General features: G+C 38.6%; 3 protein-coding genes across 11 annotated transcripts in view; 2 read left to right on the top strand and 1 right to left on the bottom strand.

Annotated features, from left to right (window-relative positions):
• Positions 1-1,494: 1,494 nt before the first annotated feature.
• LOC118120891 (AP-1 complex subunit sigma-2) lies at positions 1,495-17,088 on the top strand. Of its 7 annotated transcripts, none has more exons than XM_035176334.1 (7): positions 1,495-1,599; positions 3,007-3,185; positions 5,145-5,253; positions 5,488-5,625; positions 6,418-6,448; positions 13,961-13,969; positions 14,875-17,087. In XM_035176334.1, the coding sequence occupies exons 2-7, from the start codon at positions 3,007-3,009 to the stop codon at positions 15,012-15,014; spliced, it is 606 nt and encodes a 201-aa protein (XP_035032225.1). In that variant the 5' UTR covers positions 1,495-1,599; the 3' UTR covers positions 15,015-17,087. The 7 variants fall into 7 exon arrangements, 6 of the variants coding, with proteins under 6 accessions (XP_035032225.1, XP_035032226.1, XP_035032227.1 ...); XM_035176335.2 differs by lacking the exons at positions 13,961-13,969; positions 14,875-17,087 and adding exons at positions 10,135-10,197; positions 11,902-13,557; XR_004698250.2 differs by lacking the exons at positions 6,418-6,448; positions 13,961-13,969; positions 14,875-17,087 and adding exons at positions 10,135-10,197; positions 11,902-13,557.
• A 383-nt stretch (positions 17,089-17,471) lies between these two features.
• Positions 17,472-21,543, bottom strand: LOC118120889 (synapse-associated protein 1). Its single transcript, XM_035176333.2, has 9 exons — positions 20,968-21,543; positions 20,727-20,845; positions 20,572-20,638; positions 20,353-20,426; positions 20,106-20,245; positions 19,810-19,961; positions 19,378-19,436; positions 19,129-19,273; positions 17,472-18,422 (listed from the first exon to the last, which is right to left on the bottom strand). The coding sequence occupies exons 1-9, from the start codon at positions 21,158-21,160 to the stop codon at positions 18,295-18,297; spliced, it is 1,077 nt and encodes a 358-aa protein (XP_035032224.1). The 5' UTR covers positions 21,161-21,543; the 3' UTR covers positions 17,472-18,294.
• A 76-nt stretch (positions 21,544-21,619) lies between these two features.
• The window catches only part of shroom2a (shroom family member 2a), a 33,393-nt gene continuing 30,928 nt past the window's right edge, over positions 21,620-24,084 (top strand). For 2 of the 3 annotated variants that reach the window (XM_035176325.2, XM_035176323.2), the window contains exon 1: positions 21,620-21,909. The gene's annotated coding sequence lies outside the window, so the exon portion shown is untranslated. The remainder of the gene's footprint in view (positions 21,910-24,084) is intronic. The other variant, XM_035176327.2, reaches the window with a different exon arrangement.

The raw sequence follows: 24,084 nt of genomic DNA, 5'->3' as shown, positions 1-24,084 counted from the left end.
CCACAGGCCTGTGATGACCTTATCTAATACTCTTTATTGGCCCTCAGACACCTCCCTTAGGCTGCTACATTGTACTGCACCTGTGTTGAACACCATCACCTCATAGAGGACACACTGAGATTCACTCTGGTCCTGGATCATTCACACAAGCAGGGAAATCACAGACGGAACCTGGTGAGAGAAGCAGGCGATGCTGCATAAGAAGTGGGACCGCATCTGTCCCCAGGGCAGAGTCTTCCTTCTACCCAGTAAAATAATAATAATAATACAACCTTATTTATATGGCACTTTTCAAAAACAAGTTTACAAAGTGCTTCACAAACATAGAAACAGATATAATTACATACACAAAGACATAAGAAATCTAGGTAAAAGCCATGTTATAAAAATGAGTCTTTAAACTAGATTTAACAGAGGACAATGAGGTAACTTGTGTGATTCCCAGTGGTTTTTCCATAGTCGTGGAGCCCTTACAGAAAAAGCTCTACCGCCCTCAGTTTGCCGCTCTACCCTGGGAACCAGTAGAGAACAGTTGATCTGCAGATCTGAGGTCACAAGCAGGTATGTATGGTATTAGGAGGTCAGTGATACAAGAGGGGGCAATGCCGCTAAGAGATTTAAAAACTAGCAATACAATGTTGAAATCAATTCTGAGCGTGACAGGTGGCCAGACCAATGAGACGGGAACGGGGGTGATGTGTTCAAACTTTCAAGTTTTTGTACAAACTCTGGCCAATTTTGAACAGATGCAAGTCAAACAGGATTCTGGTTTTGGTTCTGGGCTCTGTTTTCCTCACTTAAGTTTTGTATTATCTTATATATTACTGATGATTTGTTGACAGCCTTTTACTTTACCTCTGTAGTTCTTACAGCTACTGAAGGCCTACATTTCCTCCAGGATCAATAAAGTACCTTCATACCTACATACCTATCTTCATGTTGTCCACTGTCAACAGCAACATCAAACACATCTTTTCTATTCCGCCTTCTCTAAAACCTTTTTTCATTGTGTCACTTTATTTGCTAAAACATACAGAATATGTAGACGATCAGCCATGAAAAGACAATACAGTCAAATGTTACAGGTTACAGTGCAAGATCAATCAAACTGAATATCAACCAATCAAAATGAAGTGTCAGTGATATAAAATAAAAACAAGTTCAATGAATCTTCAAAACAGTATAGATAAATTAAATATTATTCAAACATGATGAATAATAACAGATCAATAACTTTAATCCAGGGTCACAGGTAATAACTCTTCAAAGTAAAGCAGTGTGCTCTTTCTTCTTTTGCTTATCTCTCTCATGTACAAATCAAATTCAATCAAACTTTTATTATCTTTATTTATTTCCTTCAGCCTTTATTCAAACCTTCAGCTGCTGCTCATGACATTTGAGCCTTGATTGACGTTTAAACCAGCCAATCACACCCGCGATGGCGAGTTAAAGCGTCGAAAGGGGCGGGACTATCCTGAACCCTGTCAGCCAATGAACAGCAACACGAGCGCGTGTCTGTCCAATCAGGTGTTTGATGCCTGGTGCTGGTTCGGGTGGTGGCTCATATCTTCAGAGAGGAATCCTGTGTTGTTATTCAAGGTAAGTACTTTTTACTTTGTTTCATCTTTTACTCTGATACCTGTGAACATGCACGGTCTCAGGTTGTGTTCCCCTCACCCTGGTCGCTAGCTGAAGAGGCTAATGCTCAGCGCTGAATAACGGTGCAAACCAGACTTCAGTGTTCATACCGGTGAAGACGAGGTGATTCTGTCATTTTGAATTGTTCATTAAAACGGTTTGTTTTGAACGGAGCTAGAAGTGGCAGCGTGCTTCCTGTTTTCTCCGCTCAACTGTTCTAAAGGCTGTTTTTTAAAACCTGAAGTAAAATGGTTCTTTATCCTTAACACATGACAACACATGACACATCTGAACGAATAACTCTATGGTACTAATATTATAGTTATTATTATTTTTATTATTCACATTCATCTTAAAACTTGTGTGGTCAGTACAACAGGCCTGGAATTAATCTTCCCTTCATTACGGTTATTTGTTAGTTTAGAGACACGTTGATTCTACCGTGACAGGTGTCTTTACTATTTCCTCCAACACGTTTAAATCAACGAGGGCCGGTTCTATAACAGAGACTCCACTTTGTATTGTGTAATACAAATCAACAACACCACACATATTTATATATACATGATATACTAATATGACTAATATTTTCTCTTGAACACAAGTAGATAACCTGTATCGGTGACTTTGTATGTTTTATGTTATCTTCTGTTTATCTTTTGGCTGTGATTTTCATACAAGCCACTACTAGTTTTCCTATATTTCCTATATTATATTATATTTATGTATTTTGTGATGATGTTGTATGTAATATACTAAACTAAAACAAACAGCCTCCAGTTTCAATGAAAAGCTGAACATTTTAAGCCTCAGCAGTTGCCTTCAATTCAATCTGCACCAAATTTCACACACTCATCGATATCAGTTGCCAAAATGTGCCGGATTTATTTCACCAGGATCCATAAAGTATTCCCTGGGGAAATGGTGAAAATGTAGAGAAACACCCTATCTACCTGTTGAAGAAAAGATCCTGGATCCGCCCCCTGATCCGTATCCACAACAGATTTAACTCACCCATACCACACACATATTTTGCTCACAACAAACAAACAAAACAAAACAAAACAGATAGAAAATGGACAGGGGGTGAAAGTATAACCTCCTTGGCAGAGATACATATTGTACAGGATAATAACTTAAGTCATTTCCAGACAGATGTCAATCAGTAGTATTTTTTCTTTGGTTTGCCTTAACTTGTCAGGATCTTCTTGACTTCTAAAGCCCGCGTCTGGCATCACATAAAAAGTGGTTTGATGCTTTTTGAATCTTTGTGTGGATATTTTAAACCACCCGCTCCTTCCCCTCGTCTCTCATAATGGTTCACAGCTCCTCTGTTGTTTTTTGCTTCTCCCCATGTCTTCATTCCAGATGCAGTTCATGCTTCTGTTCAGTCGACAAGGCAAGCTCAGGCTTCAGAAATGGTACGTGCCTTTGTCTGATAAGGAGAAAAAGAAGATCACCAGAGAGTTGGTGCAGACAGTCCTGGCTCGAAAGCCCAAAATGTGCAGCTTCCTAGAGTGGAGAGACCTGAAGATTGTGTACAAGAGGTGCGTAGAAATTGGACTTGATTATAAAAAAAAAGAAAGTGTTTTCTGGTTAAATGGTCACAGAACAGAGTTTTTCACACTTCCCTGGGCAAGTCATAGACCTGCCATTCATAGACTGTGAAGAGTGTGTCACCAAAGAATATTAAGGCATCATGTACAATAAGAAAAGTATAATTTTTTCACATTATAGTTGTTTTCCAGTGGACAGGTAAACAAACCCTGAGTCACAAGCACAGAAGTCGAGTTGACTTTGCACCATTGCTCAACCAGACACATGTTTGTTTACCTCTTGAATGTGAATAGTTTAAAGTTGTTACTTTGCCCTTTTTATTGTTATTTAATGAAAACAGTTAAATTGACTCATCGCATACAATTAAGACACAAAAGTGTGAGTAGAGATGCAGCCTTTGGATCTAGTTTCACTGCAGTGGTCTGAATATGTCTTTATTTTCATAGTTTAGTGAAGCTCCCAGCGTTCTGATTGGTCACATGTCAGAAGAGAACTGCTGGAAACAACTGTCTTAGTCCCGATATGATTGTTCTGTGTCAGAAATGAGAAATGCTTTTACTTAAGGTGAACTAAGAGAAGTCCAAGATGTATTATTTGAGAACGTGTTTCCATAACGGTTCAGACATTATGATTGGATGTACATGTCAAGGGCCACAGGGAAGTCCTTTTTCATTGTTGTATTTATTTTATTTTAACTTTAGTGAGAACAATTTAGAATAGTAAATAGTCATGTAATACAAGGCCTCCACCACAGCTAAAGGAGCCTCAGAGCACCCAATGGACATTAGTTTTGATACAGTAAAGACAATAAACTGTCGCTGCGGTTTGATATTTAGACTGTTTATGGTGTAAAGTTACATGATATGAAATATAAAAGCAAAATGCAATTTGGAAACATGAGATCTCGAGCACACAGTTAGGCAAGAGTGTAGCAACTATAGCGTTTCAACATACAGCCTGTAACCATGTTGAAACAGAGCACACACAGATGTAGTAATCCTACATGAAAACATACAGCATGTCTCTAACTGATCAATCTTTTCTTCTCTGAAATGTCAGAAAATAGGGGAAAATGCCTGTAATTATTTCCCACAGCTCGAGATGCATTTAGATTTCTTTTTTTAATCAAACCATCTGTCCAGTATGCAAATATATTCAATTTACTATGAAATATGTAATAAAACATGCTATATGGACAGAGACATAGACACAGTTTCTATCTACAGTATCTACAGTGTATATCAGAGCTCTGTATGCTTTTGTTCTTAAAGGTTTGACCCTGTAACAGTCTGATGCCAATGCTTGCTAGTTCACTTTGTGTGTCAGCTTCAGTACAACTGCTGTTTCATAGACAATTAAACAACTGACTTCATTGTTTCATGAGCTTGGCTGTGCCTTGCAGTAACTTGCACAAACAGCTCACAAGGACGGAGTGGACCATGAAACAAAGGATTCAAATAGCTGGAATCAATAACGCCAACAAGTTCCATCCTTGCAGAGTTTGAGACTTGCTCCTTTATGCCTGTCTTTCTAAAAATCTTCTGCTTGGTGCACTGTGGCCTCCTGACCCGCTGCTTGTGAGGGATCAACTGACCGGCTCCTTTATTAGCCAATCATCACATGCTTAAAAATCCTTAGGGATTAAAAGGGATCAAGAACCATAGCAGAATGAGGCTTAACTGATACAGCCTTCTGCATCTGGCTTTTTAAATGAATACCCAGTGCACAGTAAGCATCAGTCAGTCCTTACTAATAACAACAGAGTTGCTCTCTCAGCACTTTTACAGTGAGCTGGAAGACAGTATATTTATCAGTCTGAGAGCTTATGATAAAAATGCTTGAAGTCAGCTCCTCTTATTCTCACTTTGTCAGGTTAATGTCAGGAGTTTGAAAGATGCTTTTTTAATGCTGTTTGTTACTGTTTTGATTGTCACGTTGTTCTGTTACAGATACGCCAGTTTGTACTTCTGCTGTGCCATCGAGGACCAGGACAACGAGCTCATCACACTGGAGATCATCCACAGATATGTGGAGCTGCTGGATAAATACTTTGGCAGTGTGCGTTCCTCTTATTAATTTATAGGTTGTGTATTCACACAATGTGTCATCATATGTTTGCCATCTATTGAATGTAGACTCAAAAATATTGTTTACTGGGATTCAGCTCTGACGTTCCTTCATGTCTGGCATACTTGACTATGGTCCTAAATTTCATTCATTAGGGTCTAAATTTAGCTTGTCGAAACCTGCAGAAATCCAATGTTTATATTGATTTGTATTTTTGATCCACAGGTTTGTGAGTTGGACATCATTTTCAACTTTGAGAAGGCCTACTTCATTCTCGATGAATTCTTGTTGGGTGGGGAGGCTCAGGAGACGTCTAAGAAGAATGTATTAAAGGCCATTGAGCAGGCTGACCTGCTGCAGGAGGTAAGACATGAAAATGAGAGTCATGATGATGAATATTGATTTCAAACTAATGACTTTCTCCCACCTAATTAGTAATCTGCCCTCACTCGTCATTATGACTGTTCTGATATGTGAGATTCTCCAGATCAGACTAAGGAAGAATTGAGGAATGAGTCAGAGTCAGAGTTTGTTTTACACGAGTAAAGATCTGCTACCTCAATTTGAACCAAAAACATGTTTTTGTGATGTTTTTCAATATTTGTGTAGAAGTTTTTCCTCTCAGGATTTGTATTTAATAGGTGGATGAGCATGCACGCACACTGGGTGCTCTTTACTGTTCCTCTTTGCTCTTAAAACCCTTTAAATATTTATAAGACACGCTCTGTCTGCAAAAAATTATAAATGACCAATGTCCGTCCTACGGCACAGTCGGCACTTGAATTATCGACGTAGGAGTTTCTGTATATCACATAATTAAAGTAAAACAGGGTTTAAAATGTTGTGTGTAGCTTCTTGTCTTCGCTCACTTCTTTTTTGAAGTGGAGGAGGTCAGTTGAGATTCTTTCATACACTTTTATTTTCCCTGTTGGATTCCTGATCACCACTCCTCTTATTACCTTCATCTGAAGCTGAGCTGCATCAGTGTGGTACTCTGAGTTCTGAAGTCCTGTTTTCACAAATGTTTGACCTTTTATTTCTTGTGATTTTTCATTCCATGGACTTCACAGTGCTTGTTTCTCCTCCACTTAGTTTGCTTGATCTTGATCCTGATTCCAGCTCACATATTTCTGTCTTTACTATTGTGATTTGCAGAATATAGACTTTCAGATGCGTCTGTTTGCAGGTACAGTTCGTTAGAACCCCAGTGACCCTGGCTGTAGTGGTAGACCAGTAGCTTTAGATTCACCCTAGATTCACCAACACAATCCTAAAACCAGGAGTAAACAATGTACCAGCAACAGCAGTATTACAAGTGCTACGAGCACCACATAGATATTGCAGTTGCTGGTATGTGTTTTTCTGCTTTATAATAACCTCATCCCTGATGTCTTTGTGTAGACTAGACACTAACCGATAACTCCTGCTGCAGCATAACTACATGAGATATCTCCTAAAGTAACATCTTCCAACAATTTCCTTCTAAAATGTGTTATTACTAATTGAGAGATATAAATTAATCACTGTACATAGGCTGTTTTGAAAAGACAACTAAAACATACAGTAACACAAAAATGTCTCAAATGAAATCTGACACAGTCTTTTCATCCCTGTTTGATGGCAGATGTGAGGGGAGCTCAGGTTGCAGCCCAGAAACAAAGCCTCATTGTCTGCATGGCTGGGACCACACAAACACTCCCAGCCCACATTAGCATTTCATATAGACTGAGCACAATTAACAAGTAGCAAAACCACAGCGTCACTGCAATTAGGATTCTGCCCATTAGCATGATCAGCAGAAACACAGCTCACAACCACAGCTGTGTTTCTACACTTCACAATGATGTCGCACATTCAAACTCACATATTCTAACTCTGGTTAGTTAATTAGAAATATTACATATGTTACAGTAAAGAGCTATTAACTTGAATTAGGATTTTTTTCCTTTCTAGAGAGTGCACAACTGTCAAAATGATTTCATAGCATTAGCTACTGAAGGCATCTTTTAATGTTAACTGTGTTTTACATAGTTGTCTAGTATCGACCCAATCAGTGTCAGCAGACTAATGGGCTCTGCTGGATTTGTTTTCGGAACGTCGAGTCAGTTAGTGATCCAGAAGGCCACCGCTAATGAGTTCTGGGAAGCGAAACCAGGCCACCGCTGACAGCCCATCAACGTTTAGTGGAGAAAAGTGATGTGAACTGTAGATAACGGCCTACATTGGATTTCTGGGGGACGTTTTTGACAACAATCCCACAGATTTAGCTTAAAATGACAAAAATAGGTACCTGAGGAAGTTTGAAAATAAGTGTATTGAAATAAGAATATTTGAAATAGGAATATTATGGATTTAAATACTGATACAGAAATCCTGGAAACCAGAAATATTAACCAGAAATATTAACCTGACAATATTTTGGTTACGCTCTAGTGACAAAGACAAAATTACATTTCCATTAGTTATTACATCATTAAAGATTTTCACTTTTCAATAATCATCAACATATCTGAAACGCTGTCAGTTTGATTGAATATTCTTATTGCTAAGCATAGAAATATTGTTTCCCTGTCATTGATATTTGATAGATCTATCATCATTTTGTGCATCATAGTATATGTGACATGTAGCTATGGACAAGACACAAAAACAGATTTTACTCATGTTTATGTGGGAATTAAAAGTGGCCTAAATTAATGAAATGAGTAATGAAGTCAAGTAGCATTAGAAAAGCTAAACATTAGCTGTGAGACAGGTGCTGTCAGGCCAAGTCCATAATCCTCAAGGACAAACTGTGAAGCTGCTCACTGATTTACAGTCAGCAGGACCATCAACTACATTCACTATAGAGAACACACCGCACAGCAATGACTAATGGTAAGTTCTTAATGTAGCCACTTTCTTTTTAAGTGTGTGACGTGAAGAGATTTTGAAAATCATTCAGTTAATATTCTCACTTTGGAATAAGTGGGGTCAGAACCTGCAGAGAGCCAGTCCAAGTTTACCCAGACAGGCAGAGAGAAAACGACCCTGATTGGCTCAATTCTGTATTTGTAGAGCCAGAGTGAAGACTGGGGGAGTTTGCCAAATGAGGAGATCTTGTAATGGGCCTAGGGTCCATCCATCCCTCTGTCCAGGCAACTGGTAACTACGAGACTGGTGTTGTCAGTCTGTCGGTCAGCATGGGTTTCGAGTTTTGCGTGCCTTGAACTCTTACCTGCATGAACGTTGACTGTCTCATAACTCTGAGTGACACACACATGACAAAACGCCAGGGTCATAACAGGCATGAACCTCAACTGAAATGTTAACCACATGTCTGAACACACTCAGTTTCACTAACAGGCAGCATCATCAAACATTTGGTGTCACTTTTAACATTTTGAACAATTTCTTCGATCGTTGTAGCTCATGAGAAACTGCAATATTCTTTTTTTTTTAATCATGGATGCAATTTTATTATACTAAATTGGCATTTTAACTTTAAACTGTAACATGGAAAGTGTTTTTCACAGTGAGAGAGCTATGCTGCCTGTGTGAAGACTAGCCTGTTGTCTTACTAACAGCACTGAATGAAATTGCTCAGATTAATGATGTATGTTGTTGAAAAATAATTCCTGAAGAAAAACACTAAATTACGACAGTATTTCACATTTAGTTACTTTACTTTACTAATATTGATTCTGCAGCTTTTTGTACATGGTGTCATTTGACCCAAAATGGAAACAATCATCATCTAATCAACACTAAGATATAATTCTGTACTCAATGTTTTAGTTTAACATATCCCATAAAAAGACCAAAAACCAACACTCTACTTTCCAGGTTTGGCTCTGGTTCCCACACCCAATGGTTTCTACTGGAGGTGGCCACATGGACACTGTTTAATTTAAGCAAAGCACATGAAAAGCAAAGATTAAACAAATTGAAATTGGGGACTATTTTCAGCTGTGGATAACTACACAGCCGGACTACACTTCAAGTATTTATGGCAGCTGATCGTGTTTTTTCATGGTAAATGAAGGAACATGTAACTTTTTAAGTTAAGGGTTAACCCTCTCTCCATGTCCCAGAGGAATGATCCTGTATATCAGACATTGTTCACACAAATTTAAATCGGTTCCTTGTTGGCTTGGGTCTTTTTAAAGGATTTGTTGACATCAAGGTTATCACCAGCCTGAAAACAAAGCAAAAAGTGCCTCTTTTCATTATGGTCATTTTATAATCACGAGATCAGGAGATCAAATTCAAAATGTCCTCTGCTACTTTATCTTCTGCAATTGACATAACTTTAAAATAAGTGGTTCATAATATAATAAGTTATTTCCAGTGATTTTCATGAGGGAGGACAAAAATGATTGTCATCTTTCAGAAAATCTAAACATATAAGTTAGTGGATATAAAAAGTGAAGTGGTAAACCAGTGCAGGGGTTGAGAAAGGGCACATATGGAATTAGGTCCTTGTGCTTTATGGAATTAAGAAGTGCATAGTGCAGTAATTACATGGAAAACATACCACAGGGGATTTGGTGGAAGCTATTTTAATAAGGCTTTAATGAAACATTTCTCTGGAGCTGGTCATTACTTTGGTGCCAGCGAGCTGATCTTCTTTTGGAATAATGATGCCTCTGAAGATTTCCTGCTTAGCTCAACTCTGCGTGAGAGACATCGGAGATAAAATGAGCAGATACGACCAAATGAAGAGGGCACTGTTGTGGTGGTGCACAGTTAATCTCCTGCTCCCCGACCACACCACATACTGTAGATGTGTCGGTGCTGTAGTTTCCTGTGAGATTTAGACTTTATCCAGCTCGAACAGTGTTGTGCATCATTCTGTTTATTTTTGTCCTCATAAAAATGTTTGCCTCACAGGTGTGATGGTCCCAAATATGGCCTCTGAGTCCTCTGGTCTTTTCCAGAATTAGGCCCACTGAGGTGATTAATCTGTGTCTGTGGATTTAGGCCGTCTGTGCCTGTAAGAGCCCTATAGTCTCAGTCTTCTTGCTGTGTATATCAGTCTGTCTGTAGCTCAGTTTGTGCTGGTTAAGGCGGTGTTGTGGCTCATGTTCGTGGTTTCTTGTTAATAGTAACTGTCTCTCCATAGCCAACAATATATGTTTGTATCAAACAGTCTTTCTTCATTGTCTTGTTTTTCATGTATGTGTAACATTTCATTGACACTGTCCACACCACCAGATGTGTTATCTGATTACATGTCTGCAGTTTGAATAGGCGACATGTTGACTGTGTGACCATAGTTCAAACAATTATAGAAAAACATATTAAGCAATACATAAACTGTTTCTACTACAATACTCAAAATGAAATCTATCTTTCACTAATGTGGACATTTTATTATTTTTGCTGTTTAGTCAAGATAAAAATGCTTTTTGAGAAATTTCTTTATTAGCTTTAGCAATACCACTCATGTGTCTGTAAGGTAAATATGAAGCTGAAGTCAAGGGACAATTAGCGTAGCTTAGCATAGTGACTGGAAGCAGGGAGAGACAACTAACTGGGCTCTGTCAGGAGATTTGGAAAAAAGCTCACAATCTAACACGCTGTGTTTTTTTTGATTAATCCAAAGGAGAAATTAAATTTAAAAAACATGTCTCTATTCCTGTCATAGACTGTTAGATGGGTAACATGACTGTTCCCTAAAAGTGAAGCCAATGCACCCTGATCGCCATCTGGTGGCTGGCTGCAGTATAGGTCATAAATCCTCCTTTCTCTCAGTGGATGGGACATGCACCAAACTCAAAAGTCTAGTATACATCAAATATAATTCTCAGAGATGATTTCTGTCAGTTTGGGTTGTTTGTATCACACTGATGTTTGTTCAAGTGTTAATTTTTCCAGTAAGTTTGGTTTTAATGAGTTATTTTAGTTATCAGTTATTGTGCTATAGAAATGTGGTGAAACATCATGATTGACAGCTGAGGCTGACTTATCATTGGTTGAGCACATGTGTGAATGGGACCTTGCTACCGCAGCTCCATTCCCTGATCGCTACTGCGAAGTTTCCGGGTCCAAATGTGCAAGATGGCAGCGTTTGTATGCAGGATATTTTGTCATAATCTCTGGATATAATGTGCTAAATAGTGAGATCTAGAAATGCTTGAAAGAGCCAGACAGTCAGTGAACCAGTTTGAGAAATGGTTTCTTCACATAGCCCCTTATATAAACACGTCACTTTTACCTTTCAATTCTCATATGGATTATGCAAGATAACTTCACATACGTACAAAAGATTCCATGTGTTAGTTGGTGAGGTTTTTTTTAACCTTTTTACCTGTTCCCTCCTGTTTCTAGTCTTTATGCTAAGCTAAGCTAACTACCTGCTGGCTCACTCATCCTATTTACTGTACAGACATGACAGTGGTGTGTCTCCTCTGATCTAACTCACAACAAGAAAGCAAATGGCAATTTCTCTGAAATTTAAATATATTTAATAGAACTAGAAATTGTTTTTTTTTAAAAGGGGTCACAGTGAGAGTAGTTTGTTTTTGTCTCCAAGTGGCGCCTCCTGCCTGTTGTACTGTCTCCTGCATGCCCTGTGAATGAAGTGTGTGAATGAGGTGACTGTTTCGACCTCACTGTTCTTGTGTTTTCTAAGCTGTGTGCATTTCTCTCCCTCAGCCCCGTCATGAGTACTTTAATGTGCCTGTGTACTGATTGGCTGCCACCGCTGCTGCTGCTGCTGCCGCCACTGCTGCTGCCACTGCCGCTATCCACCCTGCATGCTGAGCTCCTCAGTGCCTGGCACCTTTCTCTCTGCACTCTGAGCACCTCTCATTGTCATTGGTTTGGGGGGGGGTGTCATAATCTTCACTGTTGCTCACTCAGTTCACTGTTCAATTCAGTACATGACAGTCATGATACAATATTGTCACAAAATTAAAAGTAAGTTAAAAACTACAGTAATTGATTAACACATTTAGGTTGGATTGGTGGACGAACAAGGAGGTCAATGTCTTGTAATCGTTATTATGATATGAACCAGTTATAGTGGAATTAGTCATCAATATGTGTAAAGAGTCATATGTTCTGTAGTGATATATTGTTACATGCCTGTCATCGCTCCACTTATTTGTTTCACCAGCAGGGCAGCATGTGCCATCACCACACAAAGTATGCAGTTTAACTAATGATTCTAACTTAAGGTCCACTTACCGGAATTCAGTTGCATCTCTTTTATCCTTTTTCCTTTCGTGGGTTTTATTGTTTTTAAGATTTTTTTTTTTTAATTTTTCCAAAGTAGCAAACAAAACCTTTATTTGAATTAGCTGCTGTTCTTTTAGTTTAAAGAAAATCTGTCTGTGCACTGTTGGATCACAATGACACGTGAATAACATTATTAAAAAATAGGGACAATTCATATCCAGTATTTTGTTATGATGGATGGTCTCTACATAACTCTAAGTGGGTTATTACCATTCAGAATAAGTGGGGGAAGTCTGCCCCCTGTTGCACAGGCTGTAGTACAGATGCACAAAATGTCGGTGTTTAATTCTGCACTATATCTTCAAAGTATGTAAATGCTTGAGGGCCACATCACAATGTATTAGCATCTGAATTCGGATGTTATTTAAACTCAGATTTAACATTTAAGTCATTATTTTGTCAAAGAGGTGTTTTGTTTTACACTTCGTATTTTTATTGATTTCCTGATCCGTCTTTTTTTAACGTCTGAATTCACATCCCTTCAGCCCATCCCACATCGGGGGGGGGAAGTGAATGCAAGACAAGTCAATTCTACGTTTGTTTATCTTGTCTTTTTGTTCATATATTCTCACTTCTAATCAGACAGTATGTATTTGGATTTAAGGCTTTGTCCTCGTTGTGATGTTAGGATTTGTTGTAGCTTTAAGTATGAAACAGTTTCTTGCTCAGACGTGGTACAAACACTAGATCGCCTTAGTTTTGAATATTTGTCCAGTAATAAGATGAGTTGTTATTCTTTATATCTTTAAAATTGATAGACCCTGATTATTTCCTATTTAGATAAATAGAAAAAAGGTCACTCTCAAGGTAAGTTTTAATATGAGATTCATACTGAATAAATATTTGCACTTTGCACAGATTAACCAAGGGCTTAATAGACATTAAAACATAATTACACTTAGACTGATCCGTCATAATTGCACACTGTCTAAGGACTTAAGATATTTTATATGATCCGTCATTGTTCACCTGTGTCCAACTCATGAAGACAGATTGCATCAATGGACCGCCGTGGTTAATTTTATCAATGTACATGATAGATCAACAATAAATTGTTTATGATTCTTTGTCTCATGCGCACACTGGTGTCTTTCTTTGATGTAAACCTATTGCAGTTTGAGTTGACATCTAGTGTTATAGTTTTTCTGCAATTTTCCTCTGTTTTGGAAACAAACTCCGTGCCCTTACCACTGAATGGTGCCGAGCTCCACTCATGTTCATCCATGTGTCAGGTGACAAAAGGACACATCATCTGGGCAAAATCGACCCCAAGCACGAACAGTCTATTTGGTAAACAATACAGACTTTATGTTTCAACATCTGGGTTGAGAATTTTACACTGAAAATTTAAGTGACACTTTGAAGTCACTGTTTGGAAGTGGGTTGAATTGTACTCCTCCATTATAAAGCAAGATTTCTTCCTCACTGCTCTGATGCAACTCTTCTCTTTACTTTGTGCTGAACCTTGTTGTAGGATGCCAAAGTAAGTGCTTCTCTTTCTTTCTGCCAAAAAACACCAGCTCTTATAATTTCCTCCATAATGTCTGTATGTTCATGTAGGTACAACATAAATTAAAATAAAAGTAAATATATATCAAATAGTTGGTCGATGAATGCAGGCCAGTGGATGACGTGTATTTAACGCCATCTGTCCATCCTCATGTTATGACTTCAAAATATTTTTCAACATATTGTAGTTTGGAAGTTGAACTAAAGAATTCTGGGTTTCCCACTAAAAGCCACCCCTTTCATTTATATGTATTTACTTTGATATGCATTTCATTTTACATGTATATGTATACATATAAAAGAGTATTGATAAATGCAGCTTTAAAGTTGCCCTATGGAATTATTGACCACTAGGGGCACAACTGGAACCCAGTTTTTACACAATTAGGCCTCAAGAATAAAGAGATTACATTCATTTTCTCACAGAACAGCAGAGAAAATAAACTTATTGTTCACACAAATATGAATAGAGAATTCGGATGGTGAACTGAACTACAGTTATTGCAAGTTATTGGTTCCTCATTTCAAGCGACTTTAATTTGATTCCGTTATCATAAAAAATGTATGATTAATGCAGCTTTAACTTCATCATTCAACTGCAGTGCCACGTCCCAAACATTAAGCTAAAGTTCAGAGGGATGAGCCACCACTTACATGTATTCATAGTATTGAATTAAAATTGTTTTGATTTATGTAGCTTTAACTGAACCATTGCTGATGTTGAGATATTAATGACGTTATATTACATAAACCATGGCATCACAGTGTGTGTGCAGAGTTGAGTTGAACGGAGACCATGTTGAAATCTGTTGTCAGTGTGTGTGTTTAGTGCAGCTCACCGAGCGCTTCACTGGAGCTCTGGTTCCTCTCCCTCCACAGGAAGCAGAGACCCCGCGCAGCGTGCTGGAGGAAATCGGTCTGACATAAACATGGCGCATCAACATCCACTTGCTCCACATGCACCCATCTGCCAGCTGCTCTGCTGTATGAAGCCGACACTAACTCCAATTTACCTTTGAGCTCACACAACCTTGTATTACACACAAACAAACACACACACACACACATACATACGGTGGGCATTGTTTTTCCTTTGGATCTGTTTTCTTTCTTCTCTGAGACAATGTTGCACTATCTCTCCATGTCCTGCTGAGTTATTTATTTGGTCAGTGCGATGAGGTTAATTGTTAGCAAAGAAAAACACGGCATCGTTCAGCTCTTCAGTCCAGTCTGAGGAACTGCTTAATTTTAATCCCAAAGCTGATGGAGAGATTCTAGACTTCAGAATGTGTTCTAAAAAAGAGACTGAGATAATATTGTAAAGGGAAGTCAAAAGTATTGCATCCACAAAACCAAAGATTGACGTTTCATCTTGCCTCACAATGCATTGTGATGACCATGAACTTGATGACAGTTTCAAGCACAACACCTTTGGCGTTTGAAATCAAACGGCTGTGAAACAGAAAATGTTGTGTGTCATATTTCCACAGTTTACAGACCCTCATCTAATGTATAGTCTGTTCTACCAGTTTCTAATGGAAGGATCCCACTTACTGTTGAATGCCTTAATCTCTGATGGACGTCCATTCATTTCAAATGAAAGAATCTGTCCCATGACTGCATCTGCATGTTACTGCAATGTAGCAGGTTCTGAGTTTATTTTATCAATGTGTTATGTGCAAATACAAGAATCACTGTTTTATTTCTTCATGTTTACAACTGTGTTTATATTTTTTTGTTACAAAAACTATTAGTGCACTTCAGTGACTTAAAATATCTAATTTTGTATTGTAAAGGCTTTATGGCACCAGATTATTTCACTTGTGGCTGTATTTGTAAATTTTGGGCCAAAAGCTGGTAGAAATAAGCAAGAAAACAGTGACATAGCAGTGAAATACAGTATAATGGCCTTTTTCAATTGTTAAGCAGATGTGGTACCAAAATCTAGATATTTAGCAGCTCTTAGTCTGACAGGTCTACACAGGATGTATTCAGGAAACAGTATTGAAGTTGTTGTTTACCCACATTTTGCCAGGACACAGAACCCAATACACAGACAGTATTTATGTGTGTAAAATGCAGGAAAAAAATGTCATTTTCGAGAACATAAAATTACATTTTGCGTCGCATTTAATTGTATTGTGCAAATAATATTTGAGCTGTTAAACAACTTGTGTAAAGAGCTGGACTGGTATACAGGTTAATCTGTTCTATCAGACATGAAAGTCCGGCGACTGAAATTAGCCGTTTGGTTTGAAGCACAGTGGATGAAGCTGACGTTGGAGTAAACAAATGCCTGATGCTGCTGGAAGTGAGGTGATCGAGAATGCTTAGACATAAACATACAATAAATAAATGTGTGGCTGATTTACCAAAACAAAGAGCAAAAATAGGTTAAAAAGCTTCACTAAGCTAGCTGTCAGATCTCTGCGGGTCATTTTAGCTTTCTTTAACCTTTGATTCTCATTGGCACACAGAGTTTGATGACCCCATGTGATTATGAGCAAAGCTTCACCTTACAACTGATCGCAGGTCTAAACATGTGTGGTGTGCAACACCTTGAAAAATACTCCTTAGGCCGTTTCACTGTTTACTCAAAACTGGTTGGGATTTAACATGAAAATGAATTAACTCTGGCCAATGATAGCGACACGTGTCATATTGTACAGCATGTAAAATACCTGTTTACTACTGTGACTCTGATGAGAAAAGACAAAGTGGAATCATGCATCAAATAGCAATAGTGTGATAAACTGTAGAAGAGTTTTTTTAATGTACTTAATTAGTTTCCAGTCACATGGATGAGAACTTACAGATACATAAGATGCCTTGAACACATGACTGTGCAAATCAACTGGAATTCTTTGTGTATTTTATGTTCACCTTGAACTGTGTTTACATCTTTAAGAAGCTGGTATTGTTGTTTGAAACCAAAATTGTTTAAAATCTATTTTCTATCTACACACTTTAGTTGTTTTCTTCTTCTTCTTCTGTGTGTCAGTTGTTTTACATGTTGAAACACTGAAATGTCCTCCTCTAATCACTATATACTTCAAATGAGAAGAATTTTCATGTAAAATTGATTGTGTGCGCAGTTTTGTATCTCAGATGTGCGACTGATAGAGTCTGTAAAGTGAAATAAACAGTAGCTACACTCTGAGTGAAGTGCAACCTGTGTGTGACATTACTGGACTTGCAGAGGATACTATATATTGTGTAGTTTATTGTTGCAGTGTCTGAAATGGAAAAAGGAGAACGGTTGTGTTTCCTGTCAAGTTCAGCAATAAAGAGGACTCCGGGGTCAGAGAACTGCGCCGTCACACACAGCTCGTTTCCTTCAATTCTTCGCAGGTTTCTCACAGCGCATTAGGGACCGAACCGCCAACAGTTGGTGATTGAAGAGTAAACGTGTCTCCGGGTGTTGTGACACATTGACGTGTTGACATACTCTCGACAAGCAGGAGAGACACATGTGCTTTGGTTTAATATGCTTTATGTCTTAGAACACATTCTGTGAACAATCACAAATGTAAAAACAAGGAAACGTGTATTTAAAAATAACAGAGTCAATAAAGTTAATGGTTAATAAACCTGGAACCGTTTTCATCGGTGTAAACAGACAGAGGAGTTTGAATCGGTTTTCCTGAGTAAGTGTTGAAGTAAGAAGGAAGAAAACAAAGCTTGTTTGGACTGGAAAGTTTCCAGAGTACATTATGTCAGCATCTACATCTATATGTGTGCATGTGGAGACAATGCATTTGGTCTCAACAAATATAGACAGCATGTTCAGTCACGCAAGTACATTCACAAGTATGAAACTACTATAAAAAGCGATATCATATTGGCTTCTGTATTTATTCCTGCGTTACCTGGACGCATTCACATATTCACGGGTTGTGAAGAAGATTTCAACAAATACGATAAAAAGTCTTTCCTTAATAAATTACCAACCAGACCTTTAAAGCGAGACAAAAACGATTCAGACTTATGTTACCGAGTCGGCTTCTTCACTGTTGCTACTGTTAGTGTTGTATTTACCATGGAGGCGTACATTATAAATATGAGGTGCAGGACAAGATCTCTTCTTTTTAACCAAAGGAGACAGTATAAAATATTAACGCATCAAACTATTCAGGCCTCTAAAATGTTATCAACATTCAGTTGTATTTCTCATTCTCTTGGAGGACCAACATTAAAATAAATCATTTCACCAGGAGCATACACTCCGTTGTCGGGTGCTCTTTCTGACCTCAAAGATGTCCTTCAGATAGTTAAGATTGAGGAGCTTGCTCCAGTGCTCTAGCTGTCATCCTTTAGCATATCCTCAATCTCTTTGTCCCAGTTGTCGTCGTGGTTCTCTTTATCAGCCAACACGTCGTATTCCTTAAGTTCCTCCTGTAACTCTCTTTCCCAGTCTGGGGTCTCATCTAGAAAAACGAACACAAATTTTTAGTCACTCAACAAGATGGACAAATAGAAAGATAAACTTAATTTCAGACTTTCAGGTCCATATCAGTTCAAAAATAGAAAATACAATCACACTTTGCAAGTCCACAGAGTTTAAAACATATATAGACTCGTGTTCCTCTGTTTCCAAAAACAAGATAAATGGTGCCTCAGTCAAGGCCTTTATGATCACGTTTTTTTAGATAGTTAATCTAAACTTATATTTATATATACAATTCCTCAGCAGAGCATGAAAGTACATCGCAAAAGCCACAAACATGTGACATGCACTTGTCCATCTTGGAAGCTTGGGCAAAGTTCTGAATGCATCATTATGTGTCACCTGAAGCCTTTTCAGTTCTGCATTACTATAGATGCACCACAGAAGTTCTGTGTCAAGGGGAGTACAGTAGGTTATAAAAAATGCTATTTTAAAATCATCTGTACACATAGAAAATGTGCGTGCCACCATGGTGGCTTGTGCTTACAGTTTACAGCACTGACACTGCACATTGTCATTATCACATAAATCCTTCCTCCTTGGTTCTAACCATCATGACAACACTCTCTTTTAGAGTTAAATGTAACGTCGTAGTACACATCATAACTTACTCTAAGCAGTTGCTTTAAACCAGCACTGTAACAAGAAACAGTTACATCATGGTCCAGTTCAACAGAAAGACTTACCCTGTGGTGTGCTTGGAGGTTCCCGTTTGTCCAGAACCAGCTGTTCCATCTCTTTGCGCAAGTCGTCCTTATTTATGTTGGATGAGTCAAAAGCGTCACTAACAAATTCAGAGACAGGTGGGCTGGTGGAGATCTCCTCTTCATCCTGGCGTTACAGAAACAGGAGGAGGTCTGAATGTTACACTTCTTCCAGTCCAGTTACTGCTTTAAACAAATACTACTATTTTATTCTATTAACAAATGACTTACCTCACTGGACTTTAGTTTGGTGCTGCAAATGGTTGGAGGAGTTTTCCCTTTACCTACACCTGCAAAAATCATTTTGACATTATCTCTTAAGTAATATTCATGTTCTATCATGCATTGCTGCAGAGTAATGCATGCAATATATATAAAGTATGAATACAACTGATTTTAACATTGCAAGTGTGCAAATTGTTGCCTAAAAAAGGGAAAAAACTAAGATCAACAAGTTCCAAGTGCAAAACGTTCCTTAGGTCGACTCACTGTTTGATTTAATGTTTGGCTTTACCTCATCCCCTTTTCAATAACATTTATTATTTCTGGTTTTGTGGGTGAGAAGCTATCATTTAAAATTATTGATCTGTGTTCTTCTCCCTGACAAGAACCTTCAGATTATAGACAGGCCCTCTACTTTTACATTACACAATAAGATTGTACCCTTTTGACGAGTATCCACGGGACTGCAGACAGTTTTCTCCACATCTCTCCGTTCCGCCGCCTGTTGTGCTGCTAGAGCTGTGAGCTGAGCCGACTGTTTTATCAAGGACACGCGGTAAAAGTAATTCTTCCAGAAGGCTTCCTCTTTCACCCTAAAAAAAAAGAACAGGAAATAGACAATCACCTCTGTGGTGGAATAAAAATATTTTTGTTTTTTTAAATAAACCCACACTTGCACAGGGATGCACATGATGGGAACAGAAAGTTAATATGTGCAGCACGTGAAACATTCTCACTGTTTGGGGACCAGATGGAAGCGCATCCTTCTGAGGAGCTCGTCTTCCTCCAGCATCACCATGGCGACTGGATACATGTGGTCAAAATCAAAGTGAAACTGCACCCCAGCAGGAGGGTCTCGCAAAAAGTTTCTTTTGTCCTGTCAAAAAAAAAAACTGAGGTTTCAATTTTCTTGATACTATATAGATGAACAATTTGACTTGGTTTGAATATCAAAATAAATGTCTTATAAGGAATCATACTAACTGCGGAGAGAGATAAAATCTGTTGCTGTACAGTGTCCTCTTCATTAAAACCAACCCATGGTGGCACAGCAGCACCTAGGAACAATGAAAACTAGTCTGTAGTCACAGTATTCTGATGGGATTGTACTTACATGTGATGCATTTTTGATCATCGAGCAATTAGGCCACTATTAATGAAAGTAGCTCAGGAAAATAACTGAATTAATTATTCAGTGCTTACCAAACTTTTTTGCTTTATTCTCCTGAACAAACTTTTCTTGTTCTTTCTGGAAATCACCCAGAAGGGTCTGAGGGAAGAACATACTCCATCAGACAGGCCCAAAAAAACACGAGGCTGTGAAATCAGTTAAATAACTAGAGCCAAGAGGTATTTACCTTATCGATAATTCCATTTATGTTGCCCTCCTCGACACTTTTCTTCAAAGTTTGTGCTGTTTCAACCACGGACTCGGACAGGTTCTTAGAGGCACTGCTGGCGAAGTTATAGATGTAACCTGCAGAAGAAGAACATCTATGACTACAGGTGGCTGCGGCTACATGGATGCTAAAGCAAGGCGACCAAACTCTTTCAACTAAGTCCACCAGAACAACCTTTACTGTTCTGCATCACACGTACCACTGAAGCCCTTGGCTTTCTGTAGAAGCGGATGAGGATCCGCGTGTGTATCCTCACTCTCAGCACCGGCCTTTGTTCCGTCCATCTCAGGACTGCTGTTGTCTTCACTGGCTTCAACAACAGTCTCGCCTTCTTGTTTACCTCGGCCATTTCCCCCCTCTAGTCCGAACCAGTTTCCCCAGTTCTTAAACATACTGTCAACACTTTGCCAATGGCGTTAAAAGAAGTTATCCAACGCGCCCCGATGATCAATTACTGCGTGTGTTGATGTTCGTAAAGTAAAGTTAAGGTAAAGTTCTCCAAGTGTGGTCGCTGGTGACGTTTCAACACTCACCCATTTCCGCGAATTCGCTAGGTTTGGACCTGCTGCCGACCCTTAAGTTAACGGGTTGTCATGGAAACATGCACCCCCCTGGAAGAAGTTAATAGTTAGCGAAATTGTTAATAGTTAGCGAAATGGCGACTAAAATAGTCTAAACCCGGAAAGTTTGGTTAAAGTATCACGTCCGGAGTGAGCCAGAGTGAGTTTATTCACCCAAGCGTGAAGCAAAGTGGTTTTTTAAAGGGAAACGTTGTCCGCTGACGCGAGATGGCGCTCGCGCTGCGCTCTGCTCCACTTGTTGTCCCTGGTGTCCATGGATGGAGCTAGGTTAGCTTAGCTCATTTAAACTCTCCGGAGTGTGTCAGTGTGTCGCTCTCGGTTCAGGCAGCAGGGACACGGGCTGAACTGCTGCTGCTCACAAACAGCAGAGAAACTCCGCAGCTCCCCGGCGAAACAAGTCGCAGAGCCGCTCCTTTGTTTTAAAGGCGATTCACTACAGAGGGAACTTAGTCGCGCTGAAAAAGACCAAGTATGTGTAACGTAAACCTGCGATAAAGCTGCGTGACTCACCCGAGGGAAGCGTTCGTGTCCACCGGTTTATCCAGGAGTTGAACTCCCAGGTAAGATCAGCTGTTTAAACTGCTATTCTGTGATGTGTGTGTGTGGACAGAGTCAAACGTCTCATGGAGTGGAGTTGTTTTTTCAGACACAAGCGCTTGTTTCTCACGAAGCTTCGGTTACCTGCGTCAAAGAGCGTGTCTGTGTAACTCCGCTCCGGTCACCCGGCTGTCGGCACACAGGGGAAGATGGTTTCCATTGTGCTGCTCGACATTGTTAGTGTTTAATTCTCTCTCGCATAAGAGCATTAAGTTGAAGGGAGCCTGGCTGGAATATGACGACAGGTGATTACGGACTATTACCGATTTGTTAAACTAGTGACGGTTGTAGTTTTATTCCCTGTAAACACAGACTATCCGCTGGATGTAACATTCGCACACTCATCTTATGCACTTAAGCGCTGTCCCCTTCAAATTAAGAGCAGAAAGGTCGCGCTTTGTGGAAGACTAGCTCTAGAAACCTGTGGAAATTATACATCTTTGATATCACAGCTTGTATTTCTTAGTAAGCTGAAGTACGTAGTCCCACGGCTTTGATACATTAGAATTGAGATGCCACGATAAAGGTTCATTGTTGTAGAAACCCGAACGATATGGAAATATTTATGCATATGTAAAATAAAAGAATCCTTCCCCACAATGGGGAAATTTGTTTAGCAGCAGAAAAGAGGACTGTCATAAAGTAGGCATCAGTAAAAGTAATAATAGTAAACATGCAATATAAATGCAAGGAGATATAAAAATAGAAATAGTATATACAATGTAAACAGAATTTACAGTGGGAGCAACATATATATAGGGTGTAACAGATTGCACATGAGTATATACAGTGTGAGGGATTTCACATGAGCACAGAATTGTATTGAACTGACAGAAATGAGTATTGCAGAGTTAGATGAGTTGAACCTGAGTTTACAGTGCAGTCGCAGAATTAGTGTGCGGTGTTAATTTGAACCAGAGCTGGTTGTACAGTCTGTATATAATGTACGTATAATGGGAATGATTCTTAAGATGTTGTATCAAACCCTAATGACAAAGAAATGTAATGTGTATTTTACAGTTTAATCTTAAACTTTACCTTGAAAAACTATAAATATAAGTAAATAAATAATAATGACATCACGTCCAACAGCCAAACAATTTTTCTACATTGTCAATTCTGCAAAATAAAAGTTTTCATATCAGCACATAATCATAAACGTCAATAAACATATGTCTCAAAGGTTCATATCGGCAGGTTTCAATTGGTCAACTGGTAAATAGGCTCTCATTTAAAGATGTTATAATGGCTTGCCTCAAATTCCCTAATATTCTCACAGCTTTTGTGTCAGGTTTAGTTTAATGTGATGCAGTATACACTTTAATACTTGATTAAACTATGATCACTTTTCTGTTGTTTTCAATGCAGGTTAAAATCTCCACTATTTAAAAGACTATAGGCTACAAATTAGCCATTTTTGGTTTGAAATAGCTAAAATAAGCTGAAATAACTAGTTTAGCTCACAAATCAGTGTTGGTCTGATTCAGATACAGTTGGTCAAAATTGTTTACATTTACTTTTGTCAAGTTAATGTAAATTATAAGTTAGCTTAATTACAACAACACATTACTTTCAATAGACTACATTTAAGAATTCTATCTTTCCGTTTTTACTTTCTTAACAAAATTGTTATTATTTTGTTAACTATTATTTCATGCCTCAGAGAGATTTTCAATGATATAAAACATTCGCAAATACTAACAATTACAAAAACATGGTCCAAAGTAAAGTTAGTTTTAAAAAATGGCATCAAAAAGTATTTACAGTTAAATATTTTCTCATCAGCCCGTCTAAAATGAGTCCCTAAATGATGTTTGCTTCCTCCAGTCACTGGCAAACGCTTAGTAGTCTCTTCAGGTCACACTCAGGCTCAGGAAGGCTTGAAAGACCAATGGAATAACATGGGGCCAGTTAACGCTGAGCTGTGAAAGCGATCAATAGATTCTTGATGATTTCTAAAATTGACAATCAATGGGGTCTTATTATCTTGCTGTAGCTTTGTGCTCCCTCTAGGCTGTTTGGACACTAGGGAGTTACAGCAAGCTCTCATCAGCATATCACTGAAACAAAACATGCTCTCACATTATTGCTCACAGATTATATGCCTGACAGCATTTTATAAATAGTAAAGCCTGGGC

Source organism: Hippoglossus stenolepis, chromosome 14 (genome assembly GCF_022539355.2).
Source record: "Hippoglossus stenolepis isolate QCI-W04-F060 chromosome 14, HSTE1.2, whole genome shotgun sequence".
Lineage (NCBI taxonomy): Eukaryota > Metazoa > Chordata > Actinopteri > Pleuronectiformes > Pleuronectidae > Hippoglossus > Hippoglossus stenolepis.
This window is presented reverse-complemented; position numbering and strand designations above follow the sequence as displayed.

What these genes read in the sequence shown, in the direction of transcription:
- LOC118120891 (XM_035176334.1), top strand. Translation starts at nt 3,007, where the DNA reads ATGCAGTTCATGCTTCTGTTCAGTCGACAAGGCAAGCTCAGGCTTCAG. An exon ending in CTGAAGATTGTGTACAAGAG is followed by an intron (nt 3,186 to 5,144) that starts GTGCGTAGAAAT and finishes GTTCTGTTACAG; the next exon opens with ATACGCCAGTTTGTACTTCT. An exon ending in AGGCTGACCTGCTGCAGGAG is followed by an intron (nt 5,626 to 6,417) that starts GTAAGACATGAA and finishes TGTGATTTGCAG; the next exon opens with AATATAGACTTTCAGATGCG.
- LOC118120889 (XM_035176333.2), bottom strand. Translation starts at nt 21,160, where the DNA reads ATGTTTAAGAACTGGGGAAACTGGTTCGGACTAGAGGGGGGAAATGGC. An exon ending in TAAATGGAATTATCGATAAG is followed by an intron (nt 20,639 to 20,726) that starts GTAAATACCTCT and finishes TTCTTCCCTCAG; the next exon opens with ACCCTTCTGGGTGATTTCCA. An exon ending in TTCCATCTGGTCCCCAAACA is followed by an intron (nt 19,962 to 20,105) that starts GTGAGAATGTTT and finishes CTTTTTTTTTAG; the next exon opens with GGTGAAAGAGGAAGCCTTCT.